The 23,158-nt window shown below is 37.5% G+C and overlaps 1 protein-coding gene across 1 annotated transcript; it reads left to right on the top strand.

Moving 5' to 3' along the window:
* Positions 1-3,117: 3,117 nt before the first annotated feature.
* acvr1bb (activin A receptor type 1Bb) lies at positions 3,118-22,967 on the top strand. The gene is made up of 9 exons (XM_022675690.2): positions 3,118-3,337; positions 14,203-14,448; positions 15,853-16,110; positions 16,557-16,787; positions 16,900-17,067; positions 17,647-17,803; positions 18,006-18,130; positions 18,440-18,570; positions 19,557-22,967. Exons 1-9 carry the CDS (start codon positions 3,247-3,249, stop codon positions 19,680-19,682), a joined length of 1,533 nt encoding a protein of 510 aa, XP_022531411.2. The 5' UTR covers positions 3,118-3,246; the 3' UTR covers positions 19,683-22,967.
* The last annotated feature ends 191 nt before the right edge of the window (positions 22,968-23,158 follow it).

The raw sequence follows: 23,158 nt of genomic DNA, 5'->3' as shown, positions 1-23,158 counted from the left end.
CAGCAACAAACTATTAAAATATAAAACTTGTGAATATTTTTTGAATTGTCTTACTTCTGCTTTAATCTGAAAAATCTTTTTAGCATATAAATGTTGATGGTTCTTTATAGAACCGCTGTTTTTTTTATAAACCCTTGAAGAAATGTACTTTTTAGGAGTGTGTACAATGTGATAAAAAGAAATGTACAATGTAGAATGAAAAGGAAACTTAATCTACAGTCTACTAAATGTTGTAGAGTAACATGTTGGTATGATATCAGTATAAACACTGAGGACAATCTATACCATCACAAGTGACCATTAAACACTCCAGCTGTATAATGTAATTACTGTCTAACATTATGAATAATTATATATAGATCAGATTATCAATTTCATCTGGTTCAAGGTTGAGCATAATATTCTCTTACATTGGTAAATAATTTTACCAGTGTAAAACATCAAATATTAAGTTGTCACAATAACAATCTATCTTCCATTATTTTACTTTTTATTTGAAGTTCAACATTATTCTACTGACTGTATCATTTACTGACCAATTTTTTTTTTTTTTTACAGCAAACTGGTTTCATATGACTATTGGATAGAAAAAAAATAAGCATGCACATTTGAGGGCTGGATGTGTGGGTGGGTAGGTGGATGCGAGTGTTCAGTAAAGGGGGAGTTCCAGCATCAAAACAAGATACTCATGTTCAAATGTTCCAACCACAGCAGTGGTGAAACTCTGGCCAACAACAACTCCTCAGTCACACAAGACTGTAAATAAATAAATATAGGTAACAGAACGGAGAGGCTTCCCTCTGGGAAGCTTCTGACAGCCACAGTGGTGGACAGTAACAGAGTAAATGTGATTTATAACTGTATTTAACCTTTTATAAAACCTTTTATAATCTTTGCAACCTTTTTTCTTGTACCTGTACTTTACTGAAGTATTTCCTCCATTTTGTTTTAATGTTGCAACATTTCAAATTCACATATCTTACTCTTTTCTCCACTACGTTATATAAAGCTACACAAGTAAAAGTCGTTGTTTTTGGTTTTGATGTACTTTTGTCATTTTACTTAAGAGGATGTCTAAAGGGAGCACTTCTAATTTTTCTGGAGTTATATTTTATCCTGGGTATAAGTGTGCAATGTGTGGTATTGAATGTGGTAAGTGTCTGGTGAAGTGTAGTAAAAGATAGATAGGTAGACTGCTGAACACCATCAGCAAACAGACTGTGGACTCTGCACAGGAAGTAAGATAAGCAAATGCCTGCTTAAATATACCTCTTGTGACAGGACTACACCCATTCAGACGGTTTTATTCACCATTAAAATATTATTTTCTTATTATCTTTTTTTGGTTTATTCTGCATGCTTTAAAAAAAAAACGTTGCAACTACCTGCAACATCTTTAAATCTCAATTAAGATACTTCAGGTGATGTCTGTCTGTCTGTTTGTCTATCTATCTATGCATGCACATGAAATAGTTTTTTCATTTATACTTGTTGTTTTACTTTTATGTTTTTTTTCTTTGTAAGCACTGACATTTTGTTCTGGAAAGGCATTTCAAGTTATTATTACAAATAGATCTACAAGCAAGCAGCCACAAATTCTTTCATTCTACTCTCAAGGGACATGTCTTAAAATGTAAGAAGTGCTGCCTTCTCAAACAGGAGGCAATCATCTCTCTCATATAGTTTATATTTCTATGTATAGGTCCAACAGTCTATCAGCTAATAAAACACAGCTAAACAACCATATCAAAAAGTAAGCTGACTCTACTTTGGCAACATTAGGATCAATATTTTCTATTGCTTTAGATACCGAGATATTTATTAGTACAATTCCAGAGAAAGCGTGAGGGCAGCAAGGCCTTACTTAAATCAGAATTAATTTAATTTTAGACCTACTCTGTGCTGTTTATGTTCCATGCACTGGGGGGTGCTCTTTCACAGGGCTGCTTCAGGCCTCCAGCAGTAACAGTACAACGCTGTCAGAATTGTACTGAAATTACTAGTGAATTTAGGATACAGTATATAGAAGCCATTCTCGAGTACAGTTACACTGGCTTTAAGTAGTAAATACTACATTTTAAGACTTAATTATGACTAGTCTTAACATTTACATGGAATCTATCCAGATTGCAAAAGAACATTGAATCAACATACTGTATATTTCCCATCTCTAATGCAATGTCCGAATTTTAACATTAACCAATGCATATTAGACAATGTTAAATAAAGGTTGTTTTAAGGTGTTTTTTTTCATCATCAACCTTAAAATATATAATGCAACAAAAAAAAAAAAAAAAAAAACAATTATTCAATGTTCTATTTCAGATTTATTCTGAAACAGAACATACATAGTATATAGTAAAAGCTCAAAATAAATATTATGTAATGCAATTTTTACTTGCAGAAGTTTAAATTTCAGACATTTTGTAGATACAGTACCCTTAAAAATAAAGACAGGAAAACAACTAAAGGACACATGAGGCATACAGTTATTCAAAAGCAGTGTGTAAGACTGGTGGAGGAGAACATGCCAAGATGCATGAAAACTGTGATTAAAACCATGGTTATTTGAACTCTTAAAATTTTATGAATATGAACTTTTTTTCTTTGCGTTCTTTGAGGTCTGAAACATCTGCAATTTTTTTTTGTTATTTCAGACATTTCTCATTTTCTGCAAATAAATGCTCTCAATTAGAAAAAAAAAAAATATTTGAAATGTGAAATAAATGTTGTCCGTAGTTTATAGAATAAAAGAACAATGTTCATTTTACTCAAACATATACATATAAATAGCAAAATCAGGGAAACTGATTCAGAAACTGGAATGATCTCTTAATTTTTTAACTTAATTATTTTGTGGTTGAAATGCAATTAATAAGTAGAATTATAACTATACACAGTGAGATTCTGACTAGTAACAACTTTTATATATAAACTACATTCTTTTTAATGTGAAATATAAATATTTCTATATGTTATATTTGAGGTTTTATTAGTAAAACATTTTTTTTGTATTATGGCTTAAGAGTAATTTAGGTAAAATAGTTTTGGAGGTTGTATTTTCGCCAGTTCCTCCCCTTTAAACCCGTCTTATCCCTTTAACTCGGTCTGTCTGCTGGCGGAGGGAGTGTGTGTGACGGAGAGAGAGAGGGAGAGAGTGTGTGTGTGTGTATGTATATGTGTGTAAGTGTGTGTTTGATGGTTCGAGGTCTGGCTCTCTTGTCAATATCACAGTTAAATGTTTGAATGCGATGCGATGGGACTGTAGTGAGCATGGACAGAAGGCGAATCCTGATCCTGTGTCTGGCGGCGGTGGGCTCTGTAGGAGTGGGAGATGGTGAGTTAAAGGAATACTGTTTACTCCGGCGATCTTTGGCTCCGTGTTTATTTATTTAATCGCGGATAAGGCGCTGAATCTGGCATTTACTACAACAACATCATGGCGCTTGGATTGGGCAGCTTCCTAGCCTGCTTGCTAACAATTCTGACGTTAAAATTATTCTGCTGTTTATCTGCTGGTGGTTTATTTCTCAACAGAACATCTCCACTGTTTCTCTTTCTGCGTTATTTTATTAGTTGGCGTTGTGGTAAGTTAAATGTAGCGTTAGCTTAGCTACCCAAAGGACGGGGCTCTAAAATGTATTAGCTAGCTAGCTTGTTAGCTCGCTTGCTATCTAGTTTAGCACTGGCTAATACTAACAGCCCCAGCTCTGTAGCTATAAGCCTCTTATCTAGCTAGGTTAGCATTAGCTCATTTTTAAAGTAAGTTAGCTCATTTTAGCTAACTACACTACTGGCTATCATTATCTTGCTTATTGATTTGCCTTATAAAGTCTCTTGTGCTTTACATGTGTTTTTCAGCAACTAGAAGTTTATAAGCAAGCTATGGTTTATAAGTAAGTTAGCTTAGCTAGCTAACGTTAGCTTTCCTAATGGCTTATTCCACTGGCTATCTCACATTCTTCAAGTCAGTAAGTGATTTAACTAAAATATCTAGCTAGATATAATGTTACTATACTATATAAAGCCAAAGGCATTTAACTAGCTAATGAACTAAATATTCATACAATACCAGGCAACCACAATGATTTGGAATGTCTAAAAGTAGCTTAGCTAGGTTAACTAATGTCATAAGTTATACTTTGACTTTCAAGTCAACAAAACAAAACTATTAACGTTAACTATCTATGACATGAAACAACTAGCCATTATTTGTATTATTTACTACCAATCATTTTAAGTTCTCATCAGAAGCTTGTATATACTAGATAATTAGTTCAAAACATACAACTTTACTCCATTCAGTTGCTTGTCAGAAGCTCTGCCCGCAAAGCACAGGGTAGCATAGGGGTAGCGTATCGCAATACAAGACCTCGAGTTATCCACAAATAACCCACAAATAAAATATTATGCTGAGTAAAATATTAATAAACCAGACTTTGTAATATTACAACATAAAACATGACAAAAAATACAGCAGTGTACATCTCCTCATTCATTTAAGTTAAAAATCTTCGTTAGCACCTTTTAATGCTGCCTTGACATTTAGTCAGTTACCAGTTATTGTGTGTGTGTGTGTTTATCTAGCTATCTATTTATTTAGCATATTAAAGACACCCATAATTAAAAAAAAAATATGTAGACATGCATTCTCACCTAATATATCTTAAGTATTTGTATTATTTACTAGTTGTAGATTACTATTACATACTTTAAAATCATGATGGAACAAACAATAAAAAAGCATTTGGATTTCACAAACACCTGAAAAAAAAAAAACCCGGTGGTTTGGGACAAGTTGGAGCGCAGATTGAAGGAAAATCAGTAAACAAGAGCTCAGCATCTCTAGAACTTCTTAAAAACAGTTGGAGATCCATTCTAGGTTCCACCTCTCGAAGCTGCCTAAGAGAATAATGCAGAGAGCAGGCAAACTGGTGTTTACTTCATATCTGCATTCTTTCATAGTTATGTGTTCCATATATATAATCCTGCCCCCATACATGCATACAAGTATGAGCACTGATTAAGATGAAATAAATTCTAGACTAACTGGAATGCATGTGAAGAACTAAATTTCACTGTTAGCCAAAGACCTGTATTTACTATTAGCAGAGGCTACTGTCTTGGCAGAATGAGGTTGAGCATGGCAGGCAGGCAGGCCTGCATGTTCACTATGCGTTTGCCTGTGAAAGGTGATACACTTCAGGATGCTAATAACATCAGAGCCAGGCTGTGTTACTGAGTTCGCCTTGTGAAGACAGCCTGGGGTGACTCCTCTACTGAGATAAAAAAAAAAGAGCAAGAGAAAGGCAGAGTCATCTGGAGTTGAGCAGGAACACTAATACACACTCACACATCAGTGTTTGTTTTCATACTTGCTCTCCATTACCCTGCACCTTTTTGTACTCTGCTCAACATCATTCATTCAGAAAGTTCTTATTAAATGTGTTCTGTTCCACTTTCAAAAGAACAGTAAGTAGAGTCTGGCATCTTTTATGTACATAGATCTGTTGCTGTATTTCATTTTTTGACAATGTAAAAGTAAAGTGGCAGTAATTCTTTACATTTAGTCAAAATTTAATCATGAATGGTTCAATATAAATGTAAGTGAAGGCTTTTCCTTTTCCTGTAATGTTGCCATTTTCAAGATACTTTGTTTTTGGATTGCAGCAACAATATGTCTTTTAGTAAACCCTGCTCTGTTTAAGGAGGGACAGAAAATTCAATAAAGGAACCAAATTAAGCCTCGCTTTTCATTCTCTGTCCAGTCCAGCATCATCTGATACATCCGGTCAATAATTGTTGTCTGCCCCCCAAGCTTTTCTGCTTCCTCTGTCATGGCTTAAGCCATGATTGTGTCTCTTTTTTGTGAAAAGTACTGCTTCTTATTTGGCAACCAAAATAATTTAGCTAAAAATCTAAAGGAAAAAAGGCATGTTTTGTGTGTTGCAACAGTTTTTAAAAACCTTTACATGGATAGGCTTGCACACATATGCACTTTTATCTGCATGCTGACACACACACACACACACACACACACACACACACTTGTCTTCCACTCTCTAAACTTAAGCCATTCTCTTTGTGCAAGCTTACTTTAGTTTTGCAGTAAAGCTAGAGCATGCCCAGCCAGCTTCTGCATAACATGGATAGCGGTGCCGAGGTTTGGCTAGCGGTGAACAGTGTTGCTCTTGTCTTATCGTCCCAGTGCAAACATAGATTGTGTTATATGGGTTAATCTGAGTAATGGACTGCAAAGCTGAACACACAGCTGGAGCGTGCTGAAGATAATAGCACACCGACATGCTGAGGTAATGAGCACATTACAGCATGCTAATCTTACCTCAAGCCTTTTATACATATATTTTATACTGCCTGTTTTTGCATTGTGAGTTTTGAGCATGAAACCAGTAAATTGTTTAAATTGCACAGTGGTTTGTTACAGCATAGTAGGACTGTTCATATACTAGTACATAATACAATAAACACTATTAGAAATTGTGCAGCCACTGTGTGATACTACTGCTGCTTAGTTGGGCTGTGTATTATTTTATCAATATCAGCAGGTAATTGCTTTTAATGGCATTTATTTAATGCTTGCATTTAGTGCACTTTAAATTAGCATAATATTAATGTTACCTTGCTAAAATATTCACCTTCACAGTTTTCGCTAAAAACTTCACCCACCAGCTATGTCTCTAATCTTACAATCTGCCGTTCTGTGGCAAGTACTTGCGTCAACCGAGACACATGACGGTTTTGTATGTTTTTGAGCTGCTTATGCAGCTAAACTCACTTGGGGGCGGGGAGGAACTCTTATTGCCAATTCTTTTGAGTTCACATCAGAAGGTTGTATATACCAGATTATTAACTCAGAAAGTACAACTTTACTCCATTCAGTTGCTTGTCAAAAGATCTGCCCACAAAGCATAGGTTAGCATAGGATATAACAACAATATGCTGCTGGCTGAACATCTCGCCAATCTACTCTCACACTAGAGTCCCTTCTCTCCAGTGCCTACCAAGTAGCTATAGAGCTTTGTCAAGTACTCGTGGCGTATTGGAAAAAATCAGACCCACCATGGAAATGTAAATGATCATATTTACAGTGCTATCATGGTGGATTACATCAACAGGCTGCAGATGTCCCAGTACGTGTTGTGATATGATGCAGTGTGTTACTCTACCTGAAACTCAAGCAGAGTTTCGAACAGCCGCATCATAAAAACAGTGTGTCATCATGTGTGACATCATTATGAAGTGTAGTGTCAGTAAGTCACAGATACATTCATTTCACCTCAATGTAAACAACACTGTATATTAGCTACATGAGAGAGAGGAGGATGTGTGCACATATGAGAAAACATGAGGGAGACATGCGGTGTCTTGGTTTCTTTCTGTTCAGACTCTAAAAAAACTGGGAATGATATGAACAGAAAGACTGGAAGTTGGAACTGAGTGCTATTAGGGAATGCTAACACAATGCTTGATTTCTGAGAGAGTGGGAGAAACCGAGGGATGATGGAAGGCATGCCGCTACATATGAAAACATTCCCTCCCACACAGCTGAACAAGTCTAATTCAGTTCTGACACCCTCATAAAATGCCAGACTTGTTGCATTTTCTTTATTGTTCGACTTGGCTAATGTTAAGGCTATTACATTGTATGAAAGATTGTATGAAAGATAGTGTAGGGAAGTGGTCTAAGTGTGTGTGTGTGTGTGTGTGTGTGTGTGTGTGTGTGTGTGGCTTTGTAGATCATGGCAGGTAATTCATCACCTCCTCCTTTTCCCTGTGAACTTTAAACAGTGCTGACAGGGCAGAGCAGAGAATAATGTCAGCAGCAGCCGTGTGTGTGTGGTGTGGACACAGGTGGAGTTTGAAGGCTTATTTAAAGATTCATCCAACTGGCCCAATTTTAAATGTAACCATTTTACCACCAGTCTGCTATTAAATACTTAAATTCTATAGGCCTGTTGTTTCTTGCTGTTTGCCCATGTACCTAATCAAGCCAGTTAGGGCACACACATTCCATGTCAATAACAATCTCTGTGTACATATGGAGTCTACTGGTCTAATTCTTAAAGGAGAACGCCGCTGAGGGCCTGTTTACACCTGGTGATAACATGCATTTTGTATTTGGATAGTATCTGGATATTCTGGACTTTTGACTGGATTCTGCATATATTTGTGATAAAAGTGCAACCCCATTTGTCCTTATCCAAGAGACTGAACAGATTAGAGTAATGGTTGAGGTTATACAGTGCTCTGGAACAGTAGATAGTTCTCGCATTTCCGTAACTGCTCAAGATCCACAGTGGTAATTACTCGTATTAACCTTTTTTTCAACAACATATTTCTACTTGCCTGACAGAATCTGATGACAGAAAATGCATTCTGTTACACAACAAAATGTGGATGAGATCTGTCTCTTCGAAGTGAGCTTCGAAGATGGTTCGAGTGGTCCAATTATGAGCAGTTTACATTGCGTCTTGAACGTGTTTGCACCTGGCTTCTCACATGGAAAATTGAAATCCAAATGTGATCTGATTATCAAAACTGCATGTTAATGTCAGGTGCTAACTTACCCTGGTTGAGCATTTCTCCAATTTTCAGTTTTTTTCAGATGAAAACTGCAGTATAATAGTAAGTTTTCCCTGGACAGTAGAGACAGTAAAACGTTATTAAAGTGACTAATGGTAAATAATGGAAAATCTCTGGGTACTTCTTTGTGTTATTACACCCAGTATGTATCTCCTAATCACAGATATTATTATCTAGAATAAAAAAAAATCCAAGGTGTGTACATTTTAGTCTACCATGCATTATATTAGATACAATATCCTGCTGTGAAACAGCTTTTAAAGGTTTTCACACGGCTGGATTTAGCACAGTTCCGAATTGTTTATTTTTTTATAGTAACTGCACAATTCACTTTTTTTTTTTTTTTTTTTTTTTTTTATTAATCACAAATATAAAAAGCGGAACTCTTTTTTTTTTTTTTATAAAGTTTTAACACTGATCAAAGCACCTGTCCATTTTCTCTCTCTCTCTCTCTCTCTGCCTCTCTGCCTCTCTCTGCCTCCCTCTCTCTCTCTGCCTCTCTCTCTCTCTCTCTCTCTCTTTCTCTTTCTCTCTCTCTCTGCTTACTAACTGTTATTATGTAGCATGTGGTTGGTCTTCCCTCTTTCCCTAACACCCCTTTCTCCCATTCTCATTGTTGCTGCCAATCGTTACACTGTTTGTTACAGCAGACAGGCCTGAGGGCCAAACTGATAAGAGGGGGTGTAAGCGTGTGAGTGAGTGTGTGTGTGTGAGTGTGTGTGTGTGTAAATGTAAAGGAGAGTATGAGTATGATTGTGCGTGTAGGGAAATGCCAAAGTCTCTCCATGTCCTTTGAATATGAAAATGAAAAGCTGCAGTTATTAAACACACTGCGTGCAAGTGCCTGCATGTCTGAAACCCAGCAGCGGCAGGAAGCTGTCAGGGCTGAAGGGAGTGGAGCATGTACGAATGCACGAATGTGGCCAGTCAGGTATGGCACAGCCTTACGTCTGACGCATTCCTACAGCCTCGAAGAAACCGGAACACATCCAAGCCAACCTACTGTACAGTCACACGTCCTGACCTCTGCAGTGTGGCGTAGGTGGAATCTCTGTACGTTTCAGTAAAGTGAAAAGAACGCCTTCCTATCAGAAGGCTGTGACTGCCTATAGACCTCTATCTAACTCTGCTTTGGCCTAATCATTACTTTTTGGAGGCTGGTAAAAAGGGTGGACTGCATAGAATGAAAATAACTTCACGACGCTTAGAAGATATTTTCACGACTCACAAAATGCAGCACAGCAGTATTTCATTTTTCTGAAACCTACCAACAAGTTGAAGTGGAATTAAATAGAAAGGGTTGGAAATAAATACTGTTTAGAGATATTGGAATCTATTGTTGCTTGTAAAATAGGAAGTTTATAATGTATTGTTCTGCTTTTTGAAGATTTACATATGACCAATATGTTTTTAAAAGGGTGGCACAGTTTGAAACATCAACTTAAAAAGGTTTGTATATCTTAAATAAATCTAAAAGCAAAATAAAAGTTGACAATACCAACTTCATATTCATATTATTAGGCTAATTAATCCTCATCAAGTAAAGCCAACAAGTAATGCCGAGGTCAGAAAAAATTATTGCGGTTACACCTATATATTGTGTGAGAAGTTGATAATGTAATTAATGTATGAGGCCTATTCCATGTCATTTTGGAACATTTCTATCCGTCCATTCTTCATGAAATTTAAACAGTCAAATTGTAGCAAAGATTTAAAAACAGCTAAAACGTTGGTGTAAGCATTTTGGTTAACATTAATGATTGTTAAGAATAAACAAAAAGTGACATCCAGTCAACATGCATTTTCTATATGCTGATTGTTGTTTACAAGCTCTCAATAACTTCCCAAATCTGGCTTATGTGAGATGCCTAGATAAAAATAAGCCCTAGATAAGCCCAAAAGTACCAGAGCACAGTGGTAAAAAGAGCTGAGCCATAAAAGCAAAGCTCTTGTTTTACCCTACCCCTACACTCAACTATGATCATTGAGTATGGAGTATAATGACTGAAAGAACCAAATGTTAGAAACCACAGAAGTGAGTTCGCTCTGTTGGGTAGCTGGCAAAAGAAGAGAAGCTCTTTTTATCTGAGAGAGGATCAGAGTAGGAGCTGCTTCTCCTTAATATTGAGAGGAGCCAGCTGAGGTGGATTGGGCATCTGATAAGGATGTTTCTCAGTCGCCTCTTGTTTGAGGTATACTTGGCACAAACATTTGAGAGGAGATGAAGTGTTACATCTAAAAAAAATTTTAAATAAATAAACAGTTGCACCCAATAAATGAGTTGTAGACTGATATGGGTAATAGACACATAGTGTGTAACACGTGTAATGCAATATGATGGGTGACTTGGCATGATGTAATGAGTGTTTCCTAATGGTGTCCTTCTATAATCCATCTCATGCAGGTTAAATATTCTCATTCAGATCCACATTTTGCACATTTTGCAGTATGAGGTTGAAGTGTTAATGGTGCATCTCATAGCAGCTCACATATTATTAGTCTGGGATAAGGAAGATGATGTGACTGGCCAGGGTACAGCATTTCTGTTGTTTTTCTGTTGGACGGGAAGGTGCATCATTTCCGCCCCCAACTTTCTCCTGGGTTAGTGGCTTGAGAATGTGAGCTTTCAGTCCCAAGCCATAGTATCCCTCTCATCTAAAGCAACAGTGTCAGCAACAGTGAACAACTGCTGCACTGGACATCATATCAGAGATTTTTTTTTAGAATCACAGCAGGCCACGATTAGTGTGGGTTAGTCAAGAGGTTATTTCCTGTCAGAGTAGGTGGATATTGGCCATGTCAAGTGCTGAAAAGTAACAGGCTCTCAAACGGCACGCAGATGTCTGACTTGCCAGACTAAAGTATGCCATGCTGTAAGCCTTCATTTAAGAAACTCGCAGCATGCATGTCGCTCGGCATCACAATCTCAATGTTTACGTGTTTAAGTACTGTGTGATTTTACTGTACAGTCTGTCTGACTGGAAACGAGACAAATCGAACACTGCAGCCCATGGAAAAACTGCATGCATTGAGTTTGATCTTAATTTCTGTCCTACACCTACACCCATAGCCTGAGAAGGGTTTATTAGAAACTGTGGTTGGAAATGAGAAAGTGGTGACGACAGTGCTCTTTATCAGAGGCTGTGAGCTCTCTGCTTTACCACAAGTTTTGTGCTGTTTTTTTCTTTCTTTCGATTTTTGATTTAGCGGAAGGAAACAGGAAGGTGAAAGGCTTGTTCCTAATCAAAATCTCTGCCTGCACAATGTAGATGTGGGATCTGATGGTACGCCAATTTGAAGGAGATGCTTTCAGACAGTTCTTATCAGCTTACTCTTTTTAGATGACTCTCTCTTGATTCCAGAGTGTGTCTCCCTTAGGGGAAAGGGAGGTGCTTTATCAGAAAATAATTAAAGATGCACTAACAGTGTTCTGCCGAAAATGGCAACAAGAAATGGATGGTGAATAATTTATACAGAACAATGACTTATGTATTTTAAGGATCTTTAAGGCATACACTCATTCTCTGAACCCTGGCAGTGTGTGTGAAATGAAGGACTGAGCCAGCAGGTTTAAGTTAATTTTTGAGCTTTACTCTCATAAGTGATGCTGAACGCATTATTTAGTTTATTTATCACTATTATCAGTTTAGTACTCCTTCTCGTGTTGGCTGTTTGCCAGGTGAGAGACACAAGCTACACAGAGCTAAGAAAGTAATGTTAGCTTGTTAGCTAACAGTAATGTTAATGTTAGCTAACATAGCCTTTACTAGCATTTGTTTTGTTTACAAAATAGACTGCCTGCATTTCTCTGTGTAAATAAGACTCTCCACACTTCATACAGCAGCCTTACAAAAATTGTCCCTCTTTATTTTTAAGTGTGACATCAAAATATGCCATTGAGCGCAGAAGACGTGGTTGGGGTTGCATGTTGCTCTCTCAGCCGTGGAATTTACTGCCACCCCTACACTTTAGATTTTACTGACGATTGCTTTAGCGAGGGCAGGAAGCACGTCACTACTGTCTGGGCTACTTTTTAGTGGTCTGGCTCAGTCATTATTAAATAATGAGTCTACTTACCAGTTTACTGTGTCTGCAACCCCCCCCCCCCCCACCCACCCCTCATATATCTGTACTGTTCTTTGTTTTACAATGCAATATTTGTAGGCTTTACTTGCTTATATCACCAGATTTCAGACGTGGCTGCATTGCATAATATAGACACATTCTGTACTTATACAATACATGTTTAATATAGACAGAGAGCCCTCTATTAATGCTTTCGTCAAGATTTGAGCAGTTAAGTAGGACTCATTTTATTTATTTACCTCTTGGCCCTGCTCCTCTTCGTGGCTTCAAGCATAGAGCTCATCTCTACAGTCTCTAAAATCTCTTTTTCAGAGCAAATTCTACCCTAATTGCAATATACAATAGCAGTGGCATTTGAACAGATCAGGCATTGAACTCTTGTGTCTTAAAGGAGAGGAGAGTGTGAGAAAAGTTTAGAAAAGTATATATTTGTATTTGAAGTTTCAGGCATTACATGTGATGGATGGTCAGCATTTTTAGCTGAAGCTAAACAGTATTACATATGTTTCTCAGCAGGAGGTTCACCCAAAGCTTTTCTCCATTCAGCCCTCTAAAGCCCTCTTCTAACAGGATTAGTTTTACATGGGGAGGTAGAGTATTGTAGTTTTACTACAGGAGGTCTGTAAAATGTTTGAATGTTTTGCACAGGATTAAAAAGTCTTGATATAAATGACTCAAATGAAAGTGTCTTCTCAATTTAAACAATACTGTTATCGTCAGAAATGCGATTCTAACCAATCTCATAACCCTCTTACATTTAATAAAGATTTTGTTGTTTGACAATAAGCAGCTATATGTTCATAACACATGTTTAGACAATTAACTACACAGCACAGACTTATCTAAGCTGTCCCTTGATTCTCGGGTCTTTTGGATTTGACTAAGACTGGCCACAAACATGAATAACCTGAGGTATCTGTGCCTCTGTACTTGAGGAGAAAAAAAAAAAAAAAACACCTTTTTCAGATTTTCTTTTTTTTTTTTACTCATCTGATGTGTCACACTAGATTAAGAGAACCTGAGGTTACTTTTATAGCTAGTTTTATAAAAGGTAAATGGTGCAAAGTCTTTGCTGACAGTATGTAAAATGACTTTGTACAATTCAGACTGAGATCACACATCTACAGCTTATCTGTCCAGGAATGATTATGTTATTCCTGCATCAACTTAAGCCCCTTCACATAAAATAATTCTCTTTATTTGCCACGTTTTTTTTAATCCACAGATAGGCAAGGTGCTTACTGGCTTCCACCATGTGTTTTTTTAATTTTTTTATTTAAAGATAAAAACATTGTGGTGGGGTAAAGAGGCAGTTAAGAAAAAAGTGTCTCCAAAAAGTGAGGGAGGCTGTGGTTCTGGGATGCAGTTTTTCAACAGGTTTCCTCAGTGCTGTGACATTACGTTAAAGTGTGCCCTCTGTTTCACGCCAAGAATTCAGACAGCCTGGCACTTTTTTTTTTAAGTAAGTGTTTTCACAAGTCTCTCTCTTTCTCTCACTATCTGTCTGTCTAGCTCTGTTGTGTAACTGCACCTTGGCTCAGTGTAAGAGAGATGGATACCGCTGTGAGACAACGGGCGCCTGCATGGCCTCCACATCCCTCATCGAAGGCCGAGAGGAGCATGTGCGAATCTGCATTCAAAAAGAGAGCCTGATCCCTCCGGACCAGCCGGTCCTCTGTTTGAGCGCTGAGGGCCTACTCAACATCCACTGCTGCTACACTGACTACTGCAACAGCCTGGACCTCAAAGTGCCCTCTGGTGAGCATCCTGCACAAACAAAACCCCAATAGTGTTCTTATTGGGCTGAGATATAGAGCTTAAAAGGTGGGAGGTATTTGAATCTGAAATTTGTTCAGTTGAATTATAGTTATATAGTTTTTAATGAGCTTCATAGTGTGTGTGTAATGGCAGTAGAGCTTCATACTAAGCTTCATAAGAAATGCCGTTTGCCGTTGTAACTTAAGCCCTATCCGGACGGGATTAGTTTCTCAGGGGGACAGCTGTGAAAAATATTTCACACTTCTACTCAGTGATAAAACTCTTGCATCCAGGATCAGTGATTTTATTTTTATTTATTTTTTTTGCTTCCACGGTCACATGACGTTTGCGTTCAGTAGCTCCTCCATTTCCACGTGCTGTTGTGTTTATGTGGATTTCTGTGGAAACATGGACCCAAAGTGTAATTACTGTGCGCAGCAGTGGATAAATAGCTATTTTATTAAACGCAAGGTGACAAAACTCAGAGATGTGAGTCCGGACTGGACTAAAACACTGTAGGTCCATGGAGTTCAACTAAAAACAGTAGGTAATTCAGCCTGTAATTAAAAAAATCATACATGATCAATTTAGCAAAATTAAAATCACAGTCAGAAGCAGTGTTAGGTGCTTGTGTCTCACCATTCTATCTGGTTCAACATTGTCTGCTTTGCTTTTAGATCTGCTTTAGGTAAATAAATACTTAAATGAATGTGGATGTCTGTATTTTATTAACAAGTTCATTCCTGTCCCTGCCCTGCACATTTTATTGTTCTTTCGTTTTTATCACGCCCACTTAAACTCAGAAAGGGATGGTTATTGAGCTTCTTAGTTGTCTCTGGCATGTTAGATTAGGGGAAACACCAAAATACCACAACACAGGATTGTTCATTTAGCCAGTAGGAGTGAAGGAAAAAATCAATATATTGAAGTTTTCCAATATTTTGTTTTATAATGCTGTTTTAGATTTTTGACACAGTATTGATTTTTAAGTTTACAAGTAAAGATTGCAGTGTTGTACTCTAATGTTAGATTTTACTGTTATGATTACATAAGTAAACATTTTAAAAACCTGGATTGTGATGCTTATATTATCACCAAGTTCTTGCTAATACACAGCTCAATTAGCCATATAATTAAACTGCAAAATCCAATCTGTCCAATAGAAAAAAAGCTAAATGAATTATTATTAGACAATCTTCTACTTGCAATGACCAACTTACAAGTCTTGGTTTGTGGTTCATCTCTTTAGGACTAGAGTTGTAAATATACATTTGATGCATATATATCCATGTACACCCCCTCACCCTCTGCACCAGTATAATGTTTAGTTGTATCAGTAAAACTGTTGATTAAGGCCTTTGTTTCCTGATTTTTCTCTTTCTCCCGCTGTCTCCTCCCCCACAGTGACTGTACGTCCAGATGCTACGGGGATGATGGGGGGCTGGGGGCCGATGGAGCTGGCGGCGGTGGTTGCAGGTCCAGTGTTTGTGCTGTGTGTGCTGGCGCTGCTGGGCCTTTTCCTCTTCCAGCACCACCAGAGGGCCTATGGACACAGACAGAGGCTGGAGGTGGAGGATCCAAGCACTGAGCACCTGTACCTGGCCAAGGACAAAACCCTGCAGGACCTCATCTACGACCTGTCAACGTCAGGCTCTGGATCAGGTCAGCATTAAGGCGCAGAAAAGCCCTACAGGAAGCAGCTAATTATATCAGTCTGGCAAAGAGATTCAGCTGAACACAAAGAAAACATTAATTTCTTTAAATCTCTTAATCTCAGTTGGCTGCTTAAGACGTATTGGTGCTTTTTTTATAGCTTTCTCATTGTGGACTTTATGTAACCTGGAATAGTTATTATGAATGCATTAATGTAACTGTGATAAATTCGGTGTAAAAATGCATTAATGGATAATATTTTTAATAATAATGTTCTATAATATATACACACATTTTTGGCCAGTATAGTAGGTTCATCTAACTCTACTAAAATTGGATTTAACATTGGAAAGCATGCTGTTGTTCACTGAAAGTAAATAAAAAAAAATGTAGATTAAAAAAAAAACATTGAAATATTAATTTGTCAAACTTAATTTATTTTTCTCTCTCTGCAGGCCTGCCTCTCTTCGTGCAGAGGACGGTTGCTCGGACCATCGTGCTGCAGGAGATCATTGGTAAGGGCCGGTTTGGGGAGGTATGGAGAGGGAAGTGGAGAGGCGGAGATGTTGCTGTGAAGATTTTCTCCTCGCGGGAGGAGCGCTCCTGGTTCCGCGAGGCTGAGATCTACCAGACCATCATGCTCCGCCACGAGAACATTCTGGGCTTCATCGCTGCAGACAATAAAGGTAATCAGAAAAGAAGACTAATGTGCTGCTACAGTGCTCTGAACACATAAAGACTTAAGTTTACAGCAAATCTGTTCATTAATTCAAAGCTCCTGATCTGTGTGTCTCTCAGATAACGGCACGTGGACGCAGTTGTGGCTGGTCTCTGATTACCATGAGCACGGCTCCCTGTTCGACTACCTGAACCGATACTCCGTCACCATCGAGGGCATGATCAAACTGGCTCTGTCTGCAGCCAGTGGCCTTGCACACCTGCACATGGAGATACTAGGCACTCAAGGTATGTATGTGGGTGAGAGCAAGAGAGTGTAACTGAATGATTAGTGATGTGTTTTTTTTTTTTTTGCTGATTAGAAATAATTACGTTTAAACCTATAAATAAACACAAATATAATTTAACTGTATCTGCTTTGTGATTTGGAATAAAAAATATTTATTTAATTATTGTTTCTTAATTTTTATTTTTGTCTACTTTTGTTTTTGGAGATTGAATCTGGCTTATGATATGGTTTTAAACCTGCACACTCCAAAAATGACTTTCACTTTTTTTACTTGTCAATTATGTCAATTTGCATTTGATATAGGGAAAAAAAACTGCCAGATTCACATTATTTTAAAAATTGAAATGCGCCAAAAATTAAGATGGGTTTTGTGTAATAGTAATTACTATTATAACCATTATATTTATATCCCAATTTCTTTTTTAACTTATAAACAAACACAAATCTAAGAATCAAATTTAACAAAAAGTCAGTAAAATGTAGATTATGAACCCTAAAAGAAAGATTAGCATATTTTGGATGAAAAGTTTAGTTATATTATTTATTTTATAGTTATAGTATTTATTTTTTTCTATCAGGAAAGCCTGGTATTGCTCATCGCGATCTGAAATCAAAGAACATTTTGGTGAAGAAGAATCTCACATGTGCGATCGCTGATCTGGGACTGGCAGTGCGGCACGAGTCTGTCACGGACACCATCGACATCGCCCCCAACCAGCGTGTTGGCACTAAGAGGTAGAAAAGCGCACATACACTCACGCACCACCCACACATTTAAACTGTCTGCCATAATAGCTTCAGATAAGGCCAAATATCAGCAGGGTCCAAGGTGTAGTAGTAACCTCTTCCTGTCTAGCCACAACAGGTGTGGGTGTGTGTCTTTATGTGAGTAAGTACCTTTTTTCTGAGTGTATGATTTATTTATAAATTTTTTCAGGTACATGGCGCCGGAGGTGTTAGATGAGAGCATTAATATGCGCCACTTTGACTCGTTTAAATGTGCTGATATTTATGCTCTGGGATTGGTGTACTGGGAGATCGCTCGCCGCTGCAATGCTGGAGGTATGCGCACCTAGAGTACAACATTATCACTGCAAATATGGTTGTATAAAAGGTGTCTGTTATAGTAATATTCATTTAACTGTGTTGATTATAATTGCACAAAAACCTTGTTGTGTTTCAATTTGTAAGTAGATTTTACAAGCACTGTCCTCCTGCCCACTTTACCAACTACACAATGAGTCACACAATGCATTAGAGATGTTACTCTCACTATCCTAATTTCATTCTTAAATCTTAGCGCTCGTTTAAGGAATTCTTGTTTAATCCAAAAAATGACCAAACATCACATTCATGTTCTTGTATTCTCAGGCATCCATGAGGAGTACCAGCTCCCCTACTATGACCTTGTGCCGTCAGACCCGTCTATAGAGGAGATGAGAAAGGTGGTGTGTGACCAGAGGCTACGACCAAATGTGCCCAACTGGTGGCAGAGCTATGAGGTACACACACACTTACTTGTACTTTATACAGTTTTTCTAACCTCAGGTCATATGAAGGTCTATTGTACCCCTACCCTTTCTTTTCATTTGTAACCATTCCCCCTGCAAAAGAGTAAAAAGAGAAAAAGGGGTGAAATCCTCCTTTTTTTTTAACAACAAACATGTTTTTCTTCAATGTGTTCTCCTTCTCATTTTTGTCTATTCACATTTGATACAAAAAAAAATCATATTATTTTAGAAATGTAAAATTTGAAATGTGCCAAAAATGGAGATTGGAATTTTTGTGTAAGACTACTTAAAACTACTTTAATGTCAAAAATGTAAAGAGTGACAAATCAAGAGTGTGGAAACGTTTTGTCATAATAATAATAATCACATCCTACATCCTAGTCTACTTAAAAAAAACACAAACACACACACACACAAAAATCTGGCTTTGGTTCAGAGTCAACTATGAGTGAGAAGCAAACTAAACATATCAGTAAACAGTTTTTTAGAATATGTTCTGAAAGACCTGAAGGGGAGTTAAAGATAAGTATTTCATTGTTTTGTATTGGTTAAAATTCTATTGCTAGTAGTGTCAGAATTGGTGAAATAGAGATTACAGTGAGTGCAGTGACTATGTCTCTAGTTAATATACTATAAAAAGACATGTCTGGAAGGTCCAGTCGCTGGTTAATCAGTATTTCTGGTTAACAAGTAAACACACTTCTCACGTGGAAAAGAAAAAAAGAATCATGTGAGTAATGCTTAATGAAACTTTAAATAAAAAGTAAATTAATAGAAAATTCCCAAACATGTGCACAGCTTTAAAGTCCCAAACATGTGCAACAGCCTGTTCTGTAAACACGGTCTCTCGGATGGCACCTCTCCTCTTGGATGCTTGCTTTTTTTTTTTTTTTTCCCTCTTTCCCTCCCCTCTCTTCAGACCTTGTGATCGGATAGTCATGCGTCATTGACCTCTGTACCCTTCCTCTGTGTCTCAGGCATTGCGTGTGATGGGGAAGATCATGAGGGAGTGCTGGTACGCGAATGGCGCCGCTCGTCTGACTGCCCTGCGCATCAAAAAGACCCTCTCTCAGCTCAGCGTGGAGGAGGACGTGAAAATCTGAGGGACTCCCAGGACAGAACTGAACGCTTGTAACAGAAGCGTACGGAAATACTACTGCTCCACACGATCCTGCCAGTTTGGAAAAATTGAACGCCGTCCACAGAGTTGTGACGCGGCCTACCTCACCCTAAAACTCGCAGCCAAAACTACCGAAACTACGATCATACTCACAGCTCCCCCTTCCTTCCTACGACCCTTAACCTGACTCCACACTCCGGCCCTTCCCACAGTCGTTTTTATGTGTGGCCACAGACTGCAGGTTCTCCTTCCACTATAGACTCCAGTATCCCTATAGACTGTTCCATGGCTAAAGTGGACTACTGTGTTGTGCTGTTGTTGTTATTAATGGGATCCTTTTTTTTTCCTTCTTCCCCCCTCTTGTTTTAAAAAGATCCCTGACGTATCAGAAGCGCACTTCATTCACAGATCACCTTTTAAATCAAGTGTGTTGAAATCATAGATTCATTAGGTGCATATTGTGGGTTTGTTTTTTTGTTACTTTTTATGTTTGTTTTATTATTAACTCCTCAGTTATGTTGCTGAAGCCATTATTGGAGAAGCTGACGTGAAAAAAAAACAAGATAATTTAAATGTGGGTTTATACAGAGCTTAAATATTGCACTCCCCTTTCTCTTTCTCACTCTTTCTCTCTCTCTCTCTCTGTTAAAGGTTAGCAGGCTATCTCGCAGGAATGCAGGTGCTAGCCTGAGCTTTAGCTCCAGGTGTAATATTAGATTACACAAACCTCAGATTTCAGGAGGAGATTAAAGAGGAGACAGATTACACAGGTAACCCGAGCATGTCAGCTCTGGAAGACCTGATAATGATCTGAAACATTAAACATTAAATTAAACAAAAACTTGATGTTAAGACACTACTGATGTAACTATACTAGGGCTTGAAAATGGTGTACCTTCATGAAAGCTGGATGGAGGCTAAATTTAATTTAATCTGTTCTTTATTTTTTGTTTTATTTTATTATGTGAGACATTAATAGTTGTTTTATGCTTGTTTTTGGTTGATTTAGTTTTTCAGATCAGTCAATGTTAGGACAGTCACATGGATATTGTCAGCAAAACAATCTTATTTGCATGTAGGACTTTGTACAATGTTTTGTGAGCATGATCTTTAGATAATCGCCATCTTCTTCTGAACTTCTGAAACACACACACTACTGAAATTGGTACATTTGTATTTATTTTAGACTGTTTAAAACTCTCCATTTGTCCTTTTTTAGGGTCATTAGGGCTCTCTTGTACTCCATAAGCAAAGCTAATGTACATAGAATTTATTTTTTGGTACAGTATTGTATATAATCTTTACCCTTTTTTTGATTTTGGATCGCTTTGATACTAAGCTAAGTTAAAGGTTAAAGTGTTGGGGAGGATTTTTGTACATTATGGACTCGAGCTGGTCCTGCAGTGATGAGATGTTGGTATTTGTGATGACCATGGCAAGGTCTGCTGACCTGCTGAAATGATGGTTGTGAAAAAAAGTTTTTTTTTTTTCTTTTTTTTCTTTTTGGTTGTTGTTGATTTTCTAATTGCATAAGCTGCACTTTGTGTTGCTTTTCACTCCAACATCAAACGATGTAACGGTGGCTCATTTAACAATGTGTGATTTATATTTATCTGGCAACCGTGGACACACTGGAACCACTGATTTGAGTGAATGTTTTATTGTGCTAAATATGGACAGGGAAACCCTCGACTAGTTAAGGACTTGATACTTGATAAGCTGTTAGTCGTTTAAACACTGGCGCTCAGTAATGACTCCTGCAGAGGAGCGGCCTCTGCTCTCTGACACTGTATTTTTGACTGCTGTACCGTAGACAGCCGGCATTACTTTCCTGTGATCACTCAGTACTACTGCCCTGCTCTCGCTCACTCTCCTTTACTCCTCTCGATATGCAAGTTGTAAATAGTTTGTATAATGTATTTTTTTTTTTATGTCAATTTCTTTTTTATTCTATAGACTATTTTTGTTCTTGTAGCTTTGCCATATTTCTGTTTTTCTCTACGAGTGTAAACTCTGAGGTACTACTGACTCTCTCTCTCTTTTTCTTTTTTCAGTCCTTGTAGAATAGTAGAGGACACAATTCTCGTGCTTTATGTACCAGATATCTAATGTTTGCAGTGTAGGATCTTAACAATAGGTGCACAGATATTCACAAAACAAATAGGACGCACAGACATGTTCAAAGATAAACTGCTTTTTTGTTCGTTTGTTTATTTCTTTGATTTGAAGCCAACTTTGTGTGAAATTCTTAATCAAAACCTCACTTTCATGAATGAAAGCCAAAAAATGTGATGTATGGAGAGAAGCATGTTTTTTTTTTCTTCATGTTAAAACTTAACAAAAACCATATAGGCCACTGTCACGCAAAAATCTTCAATCTCCATTTTTGTGCTTTCTAACATTTTGACTTGTTGATTTTATAAATATTATAAAACATAAAAAAAAAAATTATCCTACATGGCTCAATTTTAGGACTTATAAAACTTAACACTGCTGATTATGGCAAAAAATCATGACCTGGAAATAAGATTGTTCCAGTAATTGTTTGTTAATAAACGTTAAGAAGATTGAAGTTGTCATTTTGGAGATAGAAGGTTTTGTGTGGCAGTGTTTTGTTTATTATACTGGATCAAATTTTACTTTGGAATTCACTACTGCTGAAACAAACTTACTTTATAAAAAAAAAAATCCACCTCATCACCTGGGCTCTGCTGAGCCTGATACTGAGCAATGTCATTACAGTCTAAATATTAGTCTTTTGTTTTTGGTACAGATGAGAACATTGATAGTTTGATCTGAGTTTGATTTCAGTGCTGTACTAAATGGTGGTATTTCTCTCTATCAGTCTTTAGTTTCAGCTCTCCTGCTGAATGTGTGTGAGTGTGTACATATATTTATAGCTTCCTGACAAAGTTTCTGCTGCTGGTGGGTTTTGGAGGAGTGAGCACAGACAGGGTGGTTATGATGTTTATGAATTTAACTCTGTTTCAGTTCTGAAACTGTTTCAGAAGAGACCCGTGTAGACGGAGTTGCTGAAATGCCACAGGGTAATTAAAGTGTGCAGGCTGGAGTTCACCAGAGCTCAGGTTTATAGGTATTACTACAAGGAAAGGTATGTCGTATCATACTGAACTTTGACCCTGCTATCTGTCAGCTACGTATCATCATCTCAGTGAGCTCCTAAACCCAAACAAGAGTCTTTTCAGGAATAGTTTCCAATCATGTACATAGGTAATGTTCTACAGTAATAAAGACAGATTTTCCTACATTCGTCTGTGTCTTTTGTACTTAGTCTCATTGTCTTCTTTTAAGCCGTATACAGTTACATACACATACATTTGGAGAACATTAACATTTACTGTGCCTTCACACAATTCATAATTTGTAGAGTTCATTCTCTTGTTTTTTGTTTCTTTCTCTTTAACAGCATTAGAGAGTTACAGAGTTGGCTGACTTACT

The sequence above is a fragment of the Astyanax mexicanus genome, chromosome 5 (assembly GCF_023375975.1).
Source record: "Astyanax mexicanus isolate ESR-SI-001 chromosome 5, AstMex3_surface, whole genome shotgun sequence".
Classification (NCBI taxonomy): Eukaryota; Metazoa; Chordata; class Actinopteri; order Characiformes; family Acestrorhamphidae; genus Astyanax; species Astyanax mexicanus.
Note: the sequence above shows the minus strand (reverse complement) of the source record. Positions and strands in the feature narration are given on the sequence as shown.